The 16,493-nt window shown below is 41.6% G+C and overlaps 1 protein-coding gene across 2 annotated transcripts in view; it reads left to right on the forward strand.

Moving 5' to 3' along the window:
- The first annotated feature begins 1,837 nt into the window (after positions 1-1,837).
- Positions 1,838-16,493, forward strand: part of ssrp1b (structure specific recognition protein 1b) — a 75,237-nt gene continuing 60,581 nt past the window's right edge. Inside the window, exons 1-7 of one of the 2 annotated variants that reach the window (XM_060924844.1) lie at positions 1,838-1,896; positions 2,533-2,626; positions 4,164-4,349; positions 4,443-4,548; positions 4,873-5,066; positions 10,597-10,697; positions 13,619-13,748. In XM_060924844.1, coding sequence (XP_060780827.1) covers positions 2,573-2,626; positions 4,164-4,349; positions 4,443-4,548; positions 4,873-5,066; positions 10,597-10,697; positions 13,619-13,748 — 771 coding nt within the window. In that variant the 5' untranslated portion in view covers positions 1,838-1,896; positions 2,533-2,572. Of the gene's footprint in view, positions 1,897-2,532; positions 2,627-4,145; positions 4,350-4,442; positions 4,549-4,872; positions 5,067-10,596; positions 10,698-13,618; positions 13,749-16,493 lie in introns of those variants that run through there. The other variant, XM_060924845.1, reaches the window with a different exon arrangement.

The following is a 16,493-nucleotide window of genomic DNA, read 5'->3' on the forward strand; positions in this document are numbered from 1 at the left end:
CTTTTGATTCTTTTTCTACTTCCGCCTCACGCCTCTGCATTTGAGTCATCCCCCTGGTGGCCTAGTGGGGGTTTGCTGGATTATCACACCAACGAACCAGGTTCGAATCCCAGCAAAACCCTAACAATAAAGGTTTCTTCTTCTAGAGACAAACAACCATTCACACCTACGGTCAATTTAGAGCCACCAGTTAGCCTAACCTGCATGTTTTTGGACTGTGGGAGAAACCTGGAGGAAACCCATGCAGACACGGGGAGAACATGCAAACTCTGCACAGAAAGGCCCCCTATCAGCCATTGGGCTCGAACCCAGGACCTTCTTGCTGTGAGGCGACAGTGCTAACCACTATACCACCGTTCAAAAGTTTGGGGTCACCCAGACAATTTTGTGTTTTCCATGAAAAGTCACACTTTTATTTACCACCACAAGTTGTAAAATGAATAGAAAATATAGTCAAGATATTTTTCTGGCCATTTTGAGCATTTAATCGACCCCACAAATGTGATGCTCCAGAAACTCAATCTGCTCAAAGGAAGGTCAGTTTTATAGCTTCTCTAAAGAGCTAAACTGTTTTCAGCTGTGCTAACATGATTGTACAAGGGTTTTCTAATCATCCATTAGCCTTCTGAGGCAATGAGCAAACACATTGTACCATTAGAACACTGGAGTGATAGTTGCTGGAAATGGGCCTCTATACACCTATGGAGATATTGCACCAAAAACCAGACATTTGCAGCTAGAATAGTCATTTACCACATTAACAATGTATAGAGTGTATTTCTGATTAGTTTAAAGTGATCTTCATTGAAAAGAACAGTGCTTTTCTTTCAAAAATAAGGAAATTTCAAAGTGACCCCAAACTTTTGAACGGTAGTGTATCTCATCTCATCTCATTATCTCTAGCTGCTTTATCCTTCTACAGGGTCGCAGGCAAGCTGGAGCCTATCCCAGCTGACTACGGGCGAAAGGCGGGGTACACCCTGGACAAGTCGCCAGGTCATCACAGGGCTGACACATAGACACAGACAACCATTCACACTCACATTCACACCTACGGTCAATTTAGAGTCACCAGTTAACCTAACCTGCATGTCTTTGGACTGTGGGGGAAACCGGAGCACCCGGAGGAAACCCACGCGGACACGGGGAGAACATGCAAACTCCACACAGAAAGGCCCTCGCCGGCCCCGGGGCTCGAACCCAGGACCTTCTTGCTGTGAGGCGACAGCGCTAACCACTACGGTAGTGTATATTATTATAATTATATTAATAATATAATAATGTAATCGGGCGGCACGGTGGTGTAGTGGTTAGCGCTGTCGCCTCACAGCAAGAAGGTCCTGGGTTCGAGCCCCGTGGCCGGCGAGGGCCTTTCTGTGTGGAGTTTGCATGTTTTCCCCGTGTCCGCGTGGGTTTCCTCCGGGTGCTCCGGTTTCCCCCACAGTCCAAAGACATGCAGGTTAGGTTAACTGGTGACTCTAAATTGACCGTAGGTGTGAATGTGAGTGTGAATGGTTGTCTGTGTCTATGTGTCAGCCCTGTGATGACCTGGCGACTTGTCCAGGGTGTACCCCGCCTTTCGCCCATAGTCAGCTGGGATAGGCTCCAGCTTGCCTGCGACCCTGTAGAACAGGATAAAGCGGCTAGAGATAATGAGATGAGATGAGAGAATAATGTAATCTAACGTATAGATCTATCCAGATCCTCAACCAGGGACAAAAAAAACCTGTTAAGTCCTGAGCGAGTCCAGTTATTTGAGGAGAATCGACTCCAAAGCTTTGGATTCGATTCATGAATCCGACTGGCTGAAAACAATGAACCGACTCTTTTTTCGGAATCGACTCCCAGCCCTAGGGAACAGGTCTTCTGCTGATTTTGCTCGTTCCTGAAGAAACAGTAATACTGATAACGTTATCCAACTAATATCATTCAGCCTGTTAATAATTAACGAGCAGAAATGTATTATGAGTTATTTCCTCGGCTTCGGTGTGTCCCTAGGTGATAAAAAGAAAAGCTAACATGGTTTGTTAGTCAGCCCCAGTGAAATGGCTAAAGGAGCTAGCCTAGCTGCAGCCTCAACCGTTATTAGCACTAGCTGCGCTGCGCTGCGTGTATTCAGCTCGCTAGCGTGTGGAGTCACTGTGTGATGCTGTGAAGTGTTATGGGTTGTGCACAGGGGAGATCATTGAGAGCTATGCACAGCTGAAGTTTTGCACCTTGTGCATTAATTCAACCACTTTCACATTCTCAGTTACTACACAGAGCAAAACAATGCTCTGTATATCATCACTCCTGCCACATAGATATAATATTTCCTATATTTATATCCTATCTTGTCTGTTTCAAAGTTTGGCACAGACATTTTCCACACATGATTCTGATTATAAGCTCTTTTACCAACCCAGCACCACCATAAACCATCTTTAACTTGTTCATGGACCTCTTATAAACAGAATTGTTGTTGTTGTTGTTGTTGTTTTTAATCATACACTGATGTGATGAACATTGCTTACTTTCCTCCTACCAATGCAGGTTGTGATCATTGCTGGGACGTGAGAGTGAAGTTGCTGCCATGACTGACGTTCTGGAGTTCAGTGACATTTATCAGGAGGTCAAGGGTTCCTGGGTGAGTAGAAGGTCTTGAAAAGGTATTCAAGTTCTTGTGGAGGTGCGTGAAATAACAATATATCGAAAATGTATTCACATCGTGTTGTCCAAACTCCGTTGGTACTCCGGTTACTGGATGTTACTTGTATGTTTTTTCCTTTCCTTGTTCAAATCTGTTTTTTCTTTTTTGAATATTGGGAAAAAATTTAGGCTGTATAAATATGTTATGGTGCTTATAGCAGGGCGGCACGGTGGTGTCGCCTCACAGCAAGAAGGTCCTGGGTTCGAGCCCAGCGGCCGGTGAGGGCCTTTCTGTGTGGAGTTTGCATGTTCTCCCCGTGTCCGCATGGGTTTCCTTCAGGTGCTCCGGTTTCCCCCACAGTCCAAAGACCTGCAGGTTAGGTTAACTGGTGGCTCTAAATTGACCATAGGTGTGAATGTGAGTGTGAATGGCCCTGTGATGACCTGGCGACTTGTCCAGGGTGTACCCCGCCTCTCGCCCATAGTCAGCTGGGATAGGCTCCAGCTTGCCTGCGACCCTGTAGAACAGGATAAGCGGCTATAGATAATGGATGGATGGATGGTGTTTATAGCAATTTATATAACATCTTAAGAAGGGACTGTGTGTGGCAGATGGAGGATACTGCACTTTTTTTGTTGATTTATTAATTTCAAGAGAGAAAAGAAGTGAGGCTGGTGAGGGAGCGGCTGTTTAGCTGTTATAATACAAATGATAATGGGGTTAAATTTTTTTGCATACATTCCACAACATTAAATATCATAACTGTAAATGGATTAAAAAGTGTGAAGTGTCATTAAATAAATGAACACTTGGGGGCGTCGTGGCTCAGATGGATAAGGCGCCATACCATAAATCCGGGGACCCGGGTTCGATTCCGACCCGAGGTCATTTCCCGATCCCTCCCCGTCTCTCTCCCGCTTGTTTCCTGTCTCTGCACTGTCCTATCCAATAAAGGTGGAAAAAGCCCTCCAAAAAAATCTTTAAAAATAAATGAACACTTTTAATCATTCAAAAAACTCTTCAGTACTAGCTGTTATAGGAAAATGAGCAGGGCAGTAACATGTGGGCCATATCACACCACCATGCTTTCCAAAACTTTTCATTCCCCGAAGTAATTCATTCCTTAATTATCCCCTGTTAGTGTAATGTTAAAAAGTAGTTTGAAGCAACTACAGTAGTCTACATAGGTTATTACTTTTATGTTATGTTTATTTCTCTACTGTACATGTTTATGTCACATAATTATACCCGGATAAGCACAAGTTATGAGAGTATTAGTCGGATGTACAACATCAGCCAGCACTGACTTTCAGTGAAAGTATGTATAAAATAATAATAATAATATAACAACATGTTTATGAAGTTATAATTATGTACCTGTAAAGAGAAAACGACAAGGCAGGGATTCTTTCTTTTTCAAAAACTCTTTGTGTATTTCTCAATTATCTGTTTGAAAACAAAAATCTACCTGCATTGACTTACATTAAGTGACACCGTATCTTGTATGCCTTTACAGTTCTTTGTCTTTCTGTAGAATGATGGGCGTCTGAGGTTCAGTAAGCAGATGGTGGTGTATAAAAGCAGTAAGACAGGCAAAGTGGACAGTATCCCTGTCCCAGAGCTCAGTCATGCCCAGTGGAGGAGAGTCTGCCTGGGTCACGGCATCAAACTCTCTACCAGCACCGGACACGTGTACAAATACGATGGCTTCAAAGATACTGTGAGTCTGAAGGTCGTCAGAAGCAGAAGCAGTCTATAAACAGAAGCAGTCTATAAGCGTAATTTTACATTTCTGTCTCTTTGGTCTTTCCAGGACTTTGAAAAAGTCTCTGAGTATTTCAGAGAGAATTACAGTGTGGAGCTGATTGAAAAAGACATGTGTGTGAAAGGCTGGAACTGGGGCACTGCTCACTTCAATGGTCAGAAAAGTGACTTATTGTTTAAGTTGATATTATTTGATGATAGGGACCAGGTTTCTATGTCAAATTCTCATTTTAGAAATGCAAACACAACATCATAGAAGTCTTGATTCCGATTGGTCAGAAGGTGTTGATTAATTTCCTGTAACGCTTTGGGACATGCTGATATTAGTCAATAATCAACTTCAGGGTGATATCAGTAACTTTGCTTGATCCCAGACCGCATCACTCCACTTTGTTGTTTGTTATTTTTCTATAACAGCATGCCCCATTTTGTCTCATTCCTTATCTCAGTATATATCTGTGTGTGTGTGCTGTGTTTAGGCCCATTGCTGTCTTTTGAAGTGAGTGACACTCCTGTGTTTGAGATCCCACTCTCCAGTGTATCCCAGTGTACCACTGGAAAAAATGAAGTCACTCTAGAGTTTCATCAGAACGATGACACAGAAGTGTCACTCATGGAGGTGCGTTTTTACGTCCCGCCCACTACAGGAGATGAGGGGGCAGACCCTGTAGAGGTGAGACAGTGTGTATGTGTGTGTTGGGCAAATTTTGTTCTCCATCGTTTTATTTTAACCACACTGTTGCTGAAGCAGGTACTGTATTTTACCAATTAAAAACGTGATCTTAATATTTTCCCTACTATGACCAGTAGATGGCGCACTTTTCCACAAAATGGAGACAACGATCCTAAATATTGTGTTCAAGAAAAACCTTGTTACAGCTAGCATCAGGGTTACTATAGTAGGAAACAATTAAATGATGATTTAAAATTATTGCTAAAAGGTCATAGTAAACTTAAACATGTCAATTCTTATATGTATAATGTTATGGGGCGGCACGGTGGTGTAGTGGTTAGCGCTGTCGCCTCACAGCAAGAAGGTCCGGGTTCGAGCCCCGTGGCCGGCGAGGGTCTTTCTGTGCGGAGTTTGCATGTTGTCTGTGTGGGTTTCCTCCGGGTGTGCCGGTTTCCCCCACAGTCCAAAGACATGCAGGTTAGGTTAACTGGTGACTCTAAATTGACCGTGAATGTGAGTGTGAATGGTTGTTTGTCTCTGTGTGTCAGCCCCGCAATGATCTGGTGACTTGTCCAGGGTGTACCCCGCCTTTCGCCCGTAGTCAGCTGGGATAGGCTCCAGCTTGCCTGCGACCCTGTAGAACAGGATAAAGCGGCTAGAGATAATGAGATGAGATGAGATGCATTTTCGTATATTTTTATCAGTATTAGGTTTATATCTCTCTTTCATGTCACATCTTGTACTATGGGGACCACAATGGAAATAAGTTAACTTTTTTTGTGTTATCCCTGGCAATATCTACAGTATTTAGTATTTTATGTAGTTTTTTATACTCATGTTTATTTTGGATTATTTTGTTACGTTTATCATTTTTATGTACTGTATTATTACCAAATAAATCAAATCAAATCAAACATTAGGTTTAAGATAAAATATGTAATTTACAATAGTTTTGAAAACTATACTTGAATTTGCACTTTGTCGTCTCAGTCAGTGAACTCTTTCAAAAAAATTCAAAATAGTGCATTTTTTAATTGTTTGCATGAAAAATGTGAAATGTTCTGTGCTTTCATTAATGGACTCTTTCTGTCTCATCTTCTGTCTAATCAGCTGTGATTGTAAATGTTCCTGCATGAAATTTCTGAGCACAAGGTTATATGTGAGCCATAATGCTTAAAGATCCAGAGGTCTGAATATGGAATATGATACCATTTGCACGTACATGACCAGGCTTGTAGTACTCGAGTCTGACTCGTGACTCGACTTGGACTTGAGCACTGATAACTCAGACTTGGACTCAGACTTGTGCATTAACTGCATTCAGACTCATAAATTGGAGATGAGGACTCAGATTTTTTTCTTTATTTTTTGTAACATACCATAATAATTTGGCATAAGATATTTATATCTACATTCATTTTTGTACTAATTTCACATAAGAGTGTCACACCTGCACGCCTTGGCGCGTGCATCAGATAGACTCTCGGGCGTGCTCTGGACAGCGCGCGTGCCAAGCAGACTCTCGCGCGTGCCATAAACAACTTGCACCTGCACCAAGGACGCGTTATCCTAATGGGCTTCATGGGCAGCTGCCCAGGGCCTCAGCCACTAGGGGGCCTTGGAGGTAGCGAGATCGGAAAATCTCATTCTCATCTCATTGTCTCTAGCCGCTTTATCCTGTTCTACAGGGTCGCAGGCAAGCTGGAGCCTATCCCAGCTGACTACGGGCGAAAGGCGGGGTACACCCTGGACAAATCGCCAGGTCATCACAGGGCTGACACAGACAACCATTCACACTCACATTCACACCTACGGTCAATTTAGAGTCACCAGTTAACCTAACCTGCATGTCTTTGGACTGTGGGGGAAACCGGAGCACCCGGAGGAAACCCACGCGGACACAGGGAGAACATGCAAACTCCGCACAGAAAGGCCCTCGCCGGCCACGGGGCTCGAACCCGGACCTTCTTGCTGTGAGGCGACAGCGCTAACCACTACACCACCGTGCCGCCCCGCCTCGGAGGTAGCGAGATCGGAAAATATGAAACGATATTTTCAGAAGTTTTGATCATATTGATAACATTTTTGATGCATTTTGCCACCCGTAAGGAAGCCCACCTTGTCCCGCCGCATAAATCACCTGTCATTGTCAATATGATCACTGTCCACCATGTCTTCACACGCTACGCCAGCTTGAGTTCAATGATTTAATTAATGACTTCGCTTTCCAGAAAAGTAGGAAAGTGCCCTTGTAAGTTGACCCATGGCTGTCAAACTGAATGCGCAAAGCTGTGTGCCACTGCTGTTTGGGACATTACGTGTGTGAAAGGATGAAATGTTTCACATAGCCTAACATTTTGAGATTTATTTCTGAGAAGCAAGATATTTTTCTTTCTTTGTTATCGCTCTTTGTTTTCACAAGTTAAAAGTCGCCTGGATTCCAAAATGAAAATGAACGGTTATATACCAAATGAATGTTCTTGTTCTGAACACTAAAGAAACTGTTGTAGGCCTAGGTTATGTTCTTGACATGTTGTTCATTGACTCACTCATTCAAAGGCTTCTTGAGGCTAAACTTTAATTAACCAGACTTGTTAACCGTGATGTCTGATGGATTTTTTCACCATGCAATTGCCTTTTTCACCATTGCTTTTTCTCGATTAAATAGGTGTTGATGGATATAAAGTTTTATCGTTCAATAGTATTTCTAATTGTGCCACTGTCATTATTTAAGTTTCTGTGTCTAGTTAGACAGGGATGTCTGAGGGGGTGAATTTGCTGAGCGCAGTTGACAACAGGCGGGGGTGGGGCCTCAGGGGTGTGTCTGCCCAGGGCCTCGGCAAGGGTTAATGCGGCCCTGACCTGCACAGAATTAAAGCACAATCAGCACACCCATATAAAAACTGTGAAAGCACACTTACCTTGCAAAGTATTGAGTTGCATTGCTGACACATTACCGAGCCTTATTTCCTTGTTTGGTTTCCTGATCCCTGATTTCCTGTTTCCCGTCTTTGATTCTGCCGAGCTTACAATAGCCTGTTTGTGTCTCGCTCGACCTATTGCCTGTTTCACTGTTTTACGATTTTGCCTGCCGTTCTGGATTGTTTACCTGTCTTCACTCACATTAATAAACACACCTTCTGCACTTACATCCGTCTCCCAACCATCTCTGACAGAATACTTCACACTCCCTGATAAAGGGAAGCACCTGTTCATACACCATGTTCAGGAACAAATTAATGTTAATGGCGCTAAAACAGCCACCGTCAAACGGTACAGTTGGAGTCTTGTTCTCGTACTTGACTCGGATCAGTAGTGGACTCGAATTTAAATTTTTTTTTAATGACTTGGACTTGACTCGGACTTGAACACTGGGGACTCGAGACTGGACTCGGACTCGAGGTTTAGTGACTTGACTCAACGCAGCAGAAGACACACTGCAGTGGATAACAACTTAAACCTTTTAAAGATAGATTTTTTTAAAAAAGAATTCATATATGTTTTATTTAATTGGACTTGAATCCTGTAGATCACTAACTACACTGTGGGTAATATATTCTGCAATTGAAATTTACATAGAAAAACAGTATAAATATATACAGTACTGTGCAAAAGTCTTAGGCCCCCTATTTTTTTTCATGCAAACTTTGTTATAGGTTTCTATTTTATGACGTCTACATTATTGAGTCGGTCCAAAAACATTTTAGAGTCCAAGCATTCATTTTTCAGCACAAAATTAAATGTTACAGGAAAAAAAAGTTTGTGTCTGAGCAGCATATTACATAAGAGAGCACTTTTCAGATTAAAAAAGAAAACATACACTACGTTCAGACTGCAACCTGAAACGACCCATATCCGATTTGTTGTGAAATCTGATTTTTTTGTTAGGCCGTTCACATTACCAATTATATGAGACTTGTATGCGATCTCCAATATGAACGGAAAACGACCCAAAAGTGTCCCGCATGTGCAAATTGACACGTAATAAGCACATCTACGTAATACGTAAACAAAAAAAAAGCGCACGCTTCAAGTTTAATGATTTCTTTTTTTTGTTTGTTTGTTTAATTATCTGGTTAGTGTTAAAGTGTGAGGTCTCGTGTGTGTTTTTGTTTCTGAACTGAAATGAAAACGTGCAGCCTGGTAACGAGGGTTGACTCCTAAATGTCTCTCTAATTTCTATATAAGTGCACTACATGTTACTAGGAAGTAATGGATTTTTAAACTCTATATAGTGCACTTGAGCTTCAGTAGGCAGTCATTTGGGATACGGCCACTGTATTACCAAACTCTTAATTCAGGCTTAATAATTTGCACATATTTATTTCGTCATATTAATAAACTTTTTCTACATTTTTATAAATATTTATTTAGATTGTTTATAGCCAGCTGAATTCTGCAGCTTCTCTCAGCGCTGGCTCAAGGTGCAGAAACACCAGTGCAGTTTGCTGTGGAGATGAGGCGAGACCTGGCGATGTGGTTTTTGTGGCGGCGGCGGAACTCACACAATAATCTGATTAATGTGGGCAGCAGACTAATGAGACCGAAGGTGTCAAATTACTGGAAATTTCCAGAACAATCTTATAATCTTGTAATACAGGATGGTTTAAGTTATAAATAAGTTATAGAAACTGTTTTATTTAATCAGGCTAACAGATCAACATCCAGGTCCCTACCAAATCCACCATTAGCTTGATCAATTCTATAAAAGTCTATTTAAATTCTGAAAACTGTACAAATGTTGTTGTTTTCCACCAAAGAGGCGGGATTAGCCAACGCAGAATAGTGACGTTTGTCTCTTGTTGATGACGTGTAGGTCGCATGAATGCGACCTGTCCGGTCAGACTGCAGTCGCATGTGAAAATAACGGATATGCATCGGATTTAGGACCACATATCCAAGCGGCCTGGGTCGCATGTGAAAAAATCAGATCTGTGTCGTTCAGATTGTCAATAACAAATCGGATACAGGTCGCATATGGGCAAAAAAATCGGATATGGGTCGTTTCAGGGTGCAGTCTGAACGTAGTCATAATGAAGACTGCTGGGTTTTGGTGCAAAATGAAGAAGTGAGTGTGACAGAACTGTGGCTGGTTCTGTAAGATGCTCAGTAAAACCTACAGCTCATTTCCGCATAAAACTGCACTCACTGTACCTGAGACTGCTATTTTTTTTTTTTAAAGCAAAGGGTTGTCTCACACCAAATATTCACTTTGGTTCATTTATGATGGCTTACTGTTTATTGTATTTTTTAACGTTGAAACATTTCATTTCATTATTCTTTAAGCCATTTTTGGTCGACAGCATTTCTTTACATGTACCTAAGACTTTTGCATAGGACTGTATTTTAAATGTAAAAAAAAATAGACAAAATTAAAATCCCAACAAAAGCTGAACTTCATTTTTACTTCAAAAATGTATAAATTTGAGCATTTCTCTTAGAAATTTAACAGTTAACAATCAACTATACATACTGTTACACACTATAATGTTAACATAATTAATGGTACAATACTGTGTTGTTGTTTCAGGCGTTTGCCCAGAATGTTCTTTCCAAGGCAGATGTGATTCAGGCTACAGGAGACGCCGTGTGTATTTTCAGAGAGCTGCAGTGTCTCACTCCCAGGGGAAGGTACACACATACAGTGTCTTGCAAAAGTATTCATCCCCCTTGATGTTTGTCCTGTTTTGTTGCATTACCAGCTGGAATTAAAATGGATTTTTGGGGGTTTGCAGCATTTGATTTACACAACATGCCTACCACTTTAAAGATCATAGGCAACGGTTTTCAATTTATGCACATTTGAAACTTTATATGTTAAAAAAATCCTCTGTAATTTTTTTCTGGTCCCAAGAAATATTGTTAATAAGTAATAATTAAAATAAGTTAGCGCGGATCGCAGCGAATTTCTGTTTGGCGATTTTTGTGACCAGTCGGTGACAAACAAACCGCTTGAGTTGAGTCCACTTCTGTTTACTTGCATTGCCGTTCGGCTTGAGTGCAGACGTGCGTTCGGGAATTTCCAAAGAAAAAACATGCCTTATTGTTGTGCAGTGAACTGTAACAACGGGACCGGTTCAGGAAGAAGTTTTTACCTTTTTCTGAGAGAGGAGAAGGGGCGGAGAGAGTGGATTGTACGTGTGAAGCGAGAGGGTTGTCTTTTTCCGAAAGAGGAGAAGAGGCGGAGAGAGTGGATTGTGCGCATGAAGCGAGAGGGTTGGCTTTTTCCGGAAGAGGCAGAGAGAATGGATTGTGCGTGTGAAGCGAGAGGGTTGGCAGCCGGGTAAATACGCCACTCTGTGCTCCGATCACTTCGACGATGATTCATTTTTGAAGAATCTCCATCTGTTGGAGAGTTTAGGTGTCAGTATCGGACAGAGAAGGCTCAAACCTGACGCTGTTCCAACAAAATTCGAGCAAAAAATCAAGCAGTCAAAGAAGAAACGGACCAACAATGCTCAAGCAAAAAGGAGAAGATTGGAGGTAAATATTTTTACCTTTTACCTTCTTCATTTAAATGCTCGGTAGTTGAAAAAAAAATCACTGGTAGACGAGATGAGATGTCAGGCCTGATACATTAACACCGGGAAATACTGCGGATGGCAGGCTAATGTGGCCTACCGGCGCACTGTCAAGTAATCATTATCTATATCCACTATGGCTTCGCAACGGCTATAGGTTCATACATATATGGTTTCACCTCTCGATATTCAATTTGGGGAGTTCCTACTTCAAAATTGCTATCGCTTTCAGACATTTTACACAACCTCTCATGACCAAAGTCCGTACACATGTGCTCGGTTCACAAGTAAACACAGAACTGCTCCCAGTCTGTTTGCCTTGAATGACGCCATGGCGACAGTCCCCTGGCGGTAAAAGTGCGCGTAAGTGAGATGTAAACAAACCTTCGGAACTTGCGCAAACCAGTATATTTTAACTGTTTTCTTCAATTTTAGGGTGCAAATTAGACACCAGGAAGATTGAATTTGCTTTTTGGGTCATTCTTCTTGAAAATAAAGTTGATATTCTACGTTCCACCTCCGACCCTTGCCTATTACCTTTAAATATTGTTTTTTTTATTCTTTTTTATTGTGACACAAACAATAATCAAGTTGGAAAAAAACCAGAAATCTGGAGTGTGCATAGGTATTCACCCCCTAAAGTCAATACTTTGTAGAGCCACCTTTTGCTGCAGTTACAGCTGCAAGTCTCTTGGGGAATGTCTCTATAGATGACTTGTAACCACGTGATCAAAATGCACTACGTCATGAGCGTCCGCCATGATGGTGGATATACAAAGCAACTAGGATGGCAGCCGCTGAAAGCGTGTCTGTAAACAGTGCTGAATTTTCTCAGTATTACCCCGATTTGAACGGTCGAGTGAAGATTCGATACAAAGAGAAGATAGGTATGTGTGGTTTTGACCCATGTTATTTAAAAAAGTCAGACTTTTCTGAAGATAAGACACTTCTACCGACCATCGAGTACCCATATATCGCATTCTATCTGGTTTGGCTGTCGAAGAATCAAGTCTGACCTTGGATGAAACATAGCCCATTTTCTGAGTGGGTGCCCAGTCTGGATTGGTTCTATCGTATAATTTTGCTGGCGCTCCTAGAAGCGAAATGGTAATATACATGTTAAAATTATAACAATGACCGAGTGAACGACGATAAGAGAACGCTCATTTTATAGCAAAATTCTAGCAACATGAAATAAAATTCTTCCATGATATCACTGAGAAAGCTTTTGAGTCTCACCGGAGATAAAATGATTACTGCAAACACGAGCTGTTTTGATTTTAGCCTCTGTTAGATCAGCCCTGCTGATGTTGTTCAGCCATGCTCGTCTCCTCTCCGTACTAAGCCTCGGAATTTCTTTGACCTCTTTCCGAATCACGGATGGAATTCTAAAAAATTGGAATGTGCCACGGTCACGAGTACTGTTGTGACGACAAAGATATGGCAGAGCTAAAAGAACGCTTAAAGCAGTGGAAAAACAAAGAGAGTTGCGCACGTGACTATGTTTTGTATGGAATGTCGCTTGACCCTGCATTTGTATATCCACCAACATGGCCGACATCCGGGTTTCTATTTTGCTTTGACATCACTTGCAAGTCAAGGATTAGCTTAGCACATCTAGCCACTGGGATCTTTGCCCATTCCTCAAGGCAAAACTGCTCCAACTCCTTCAAGTTAGATGGGTTGTGTTGGTGTATAGCAGTTTTCAAGTTATGCCACAGATTTTCAACTGGATTGTTTGTGTCACAATAAAACAACAATTTGCACCTTTAAAGTGCTCGACATGTGTAAATCAAATGGTGCTAACCCCCCAAAAATCCATTTGAATTCCAGCTTGTAATGCAAAACAGGACAAACACCAAGGGGGATGAATACTTTTGCAAGACACTGTACATACACGCTTACAAACACCAATTTTTATGTCAGATATTCCACCTTAATGACTTCATAAATTTAAATAAAGTGTTAAGATGAAGATAAAGTACTAATTGTTTTGGTGAGTTTAAAGGCCCTGTTTCTGTCTCTGGGCAGGTATGATATTCGTATCTACCCCACCTTCCTGCATCTGCACGGTAAGACGTTTGACTACAAGATCCCCTACACCACAGTGCTGCGCCTCTTCCTGCTCCCCCACAAAGACCAGAGACAGATGTTTTTTGTGGTGAGTGAAGGGTCTCAAAGACTTTTCTGCTCTCGTTTATGACGCCCACACTCTTGTTCCAGAGGACACTGCTTTGATAAAGAAGCAACATGCTTTTATATGATACACAATGATGATGAAGGTGTAAAGATGTAGCAAAACTTGTTCAAGGTTTTTAGCATCTCTAGTTCAATGTTGAGGCATTCCAAGTCTGCCATTGTATAAAGAATTAGTAATATGGATAAATATGGATAATTCTTGTAAATATTATACAAAATGTACCAAATGTTTGTTTTTTTTCCCCAAGAAGAAAACGCATATTAATGGAAAACATCTGAACGTCTGAAATCAGTGTCTGTGGCATATTTTTAAGGAAATTATCCTTTTTCCTGTTTTTCTGACTCATAATTGTGACCACACTAACTGAGAGACAGATTAGCGACACTAAGTGCTTCAAATCTGTAATCATGCAGTGCATCAAAAATAATTAATCTATTTTTAGCCCTGATAGTCCATTTATTCCATCCGGCCCTGAAGAAGAATGTAGGCTGTGTCTGAAGTAGCACAAATGTAGAGATGGCCCTGATCCAATACCCAGTGTCAGTATCAGGACAATACCAGCAAAAATGGTGAATCGGATATTGGAGAAAACGGATCAGATATCTGATCCTTCAGCAAATAGCAAAGATTGGAATTGGAAAAGAAATGTATTTTTAGAATTGGAAATATTTACGTACAAAGAGACACGACAGTTTTTGTTTGTTTTTACTTTTGGTAGGATTGATTTTTATGATGTCTCATTATCTCTCTCTATCTCTAGCCGCTTTATCCTGTTCTACAGGGTCGCAGGCAAGCTGGAGCCTATCCCAGCTGACTATGGGCGAGAGGCGGGGTACACCCTGTACAAGTCGCCAGGTCATCACAGGGCTGACACATAGACCCAGACAACCATTCACACTCACATTCACACCTACGGTCAATTTAGAGTCACCAGTTAACCTAACCTGCATGTCTTTGGACTGTGGGGGAAACCGGAGCACCCGGAGGAAACCCACGCGGACACGGAGAGAACATGCAAACTCCGCACAGAAAGGCCCTCGCCGGCCACGGGGCTCAAACCCGGACCTTCTTGCTGTGAGGCGACAGCGCTAACCACTACACCACCGTGCCACCCACGATTTTTATGATGTGTATACTTTATTTTATTTTCAGTGACGTCTATGTGTGAGAGTTGAGTTGCGAAGAGCTTTATTGAAGAAAAAAAACATTTTAAAGCTTAATAATTAAAAAAAAATTATTTTATATTTTGTTCCCAATAATGACAGGAATACTGAAACCTTGAATATCAGCCAGTATATATATATATATATATATATATATATATATATATATATATATATATATATATATATATATATATATAATTTTTTTTAATTAAGCTTTAAAATGTTTTTTTTCTTCATTAAAGCTCTTCGCAACTCAACTCTCACACATAGACATCACTGAAAATAAAATAAAGTATACACATCATAAAAATCAATCCTACCAAAAATAAAAAGTGACAGTGTGCCATAACTGGAAGAAGTTGTAAAAATTTTGCAGCTTAGTACAGACAAATCTCCAGAGACACACCTTCCTGGCTGTGTTGCAGCCATTTCACAATGTTTTGTTGTCATGTCTATTTCAGACGTAATTGGTGCATAGAAATTAATACTTTAGACAGGCTTGTCGAAGAAGAACCTTTATTTGTCACATGCACACTTCAAGCACAGTGAAATTCATCCTCTGCACTTAACCCATCTGAAGCAGTGAACACACGCACACACACCCAGAGCAGTGGGCAGCCACACTAGAGCGCCCGGGGAGCAGTCAGGGGTCAGGTACCTTGCTCAAAGGCACTTCAGCCCAAGGCCGCCCCACGTTAACCTGACTGCATGTCTTTGGACTGTGGGGGAAACCGGAGCATCCGGAGGAAACCCACGCAGACACAGGGAGAACATGCAAACGCCACACAGAAAGGCCCTCACCGGCCACTGGGTTCGAACCCAGAACCTTCTTGCTGTGAGGCGACCGTGCTAATCACTACACCACCGTGCCGCCGAAGTACACAAGTCCGACTCATGCCCTAATTTTAAGGACTCGTGACTTGACTCAGACTTGAGCACTGATAACTCAGTCTCGTGTATTAACTGCATTAGGACTCGGAAAATGGAGACGAGAACTCAAAATTTTTCTTTATTTTTTGTAAAGTGCCATAATAATTTGGCAGAAGATATTTATATCTACGTTAATTTTGTACTAATTTCATGTAAGAATGTTACACCTGTGCGCTTTGGCGCATACATCAGATAGACTCTCAGGTGCACTCCGGACAGTGTGCGCACCAAGCGGACTCTCGCGCGCGCCGTAAACGACTCACACCTGCACAGGATTAAGGTGCAATCAGCGCGCCTATATAAAAACTGTGAAAACACATTTACTTTGCAAAGTATTGAGTTGCATTGCTGACACATTACCGAACCTTATTTCCTTGTTTGGTTTTCTGATCCCTGATTTCCTGTTTCTTGTCTTTGATTCTGCCGAGTCTACGATAGCGTATTTGTGCCTCACTCGACTTATTGCCTGTTTCACTGTTTTACGATTTTGCCTGCCATTCTGGGTTGTTTACCTGTCTTCACTCGTATTAATAAACACACCTTCTGCACTTACATCCGTCTCCCAACCATCTCTGACAGAATACTTCGCACTCTCTGACAAAGAGAAGCA

Source organism: Neoarius graeffei, chromosome 7 (assembly GCF_027579695.1).
Source record: "Neoarius graeffei isolate fNeoGra1 chromosome 7, fNeoGra1.pri, whole genome shotgun sequence".
In the NCBI taxonomy this organism is placed as follows: domain Eukaryota; kingdom Metazoa; phylum Chordata; class Actinopteri; order Siluriformes; family Ariidae; genus Neoarius; species Neoarius graeffei.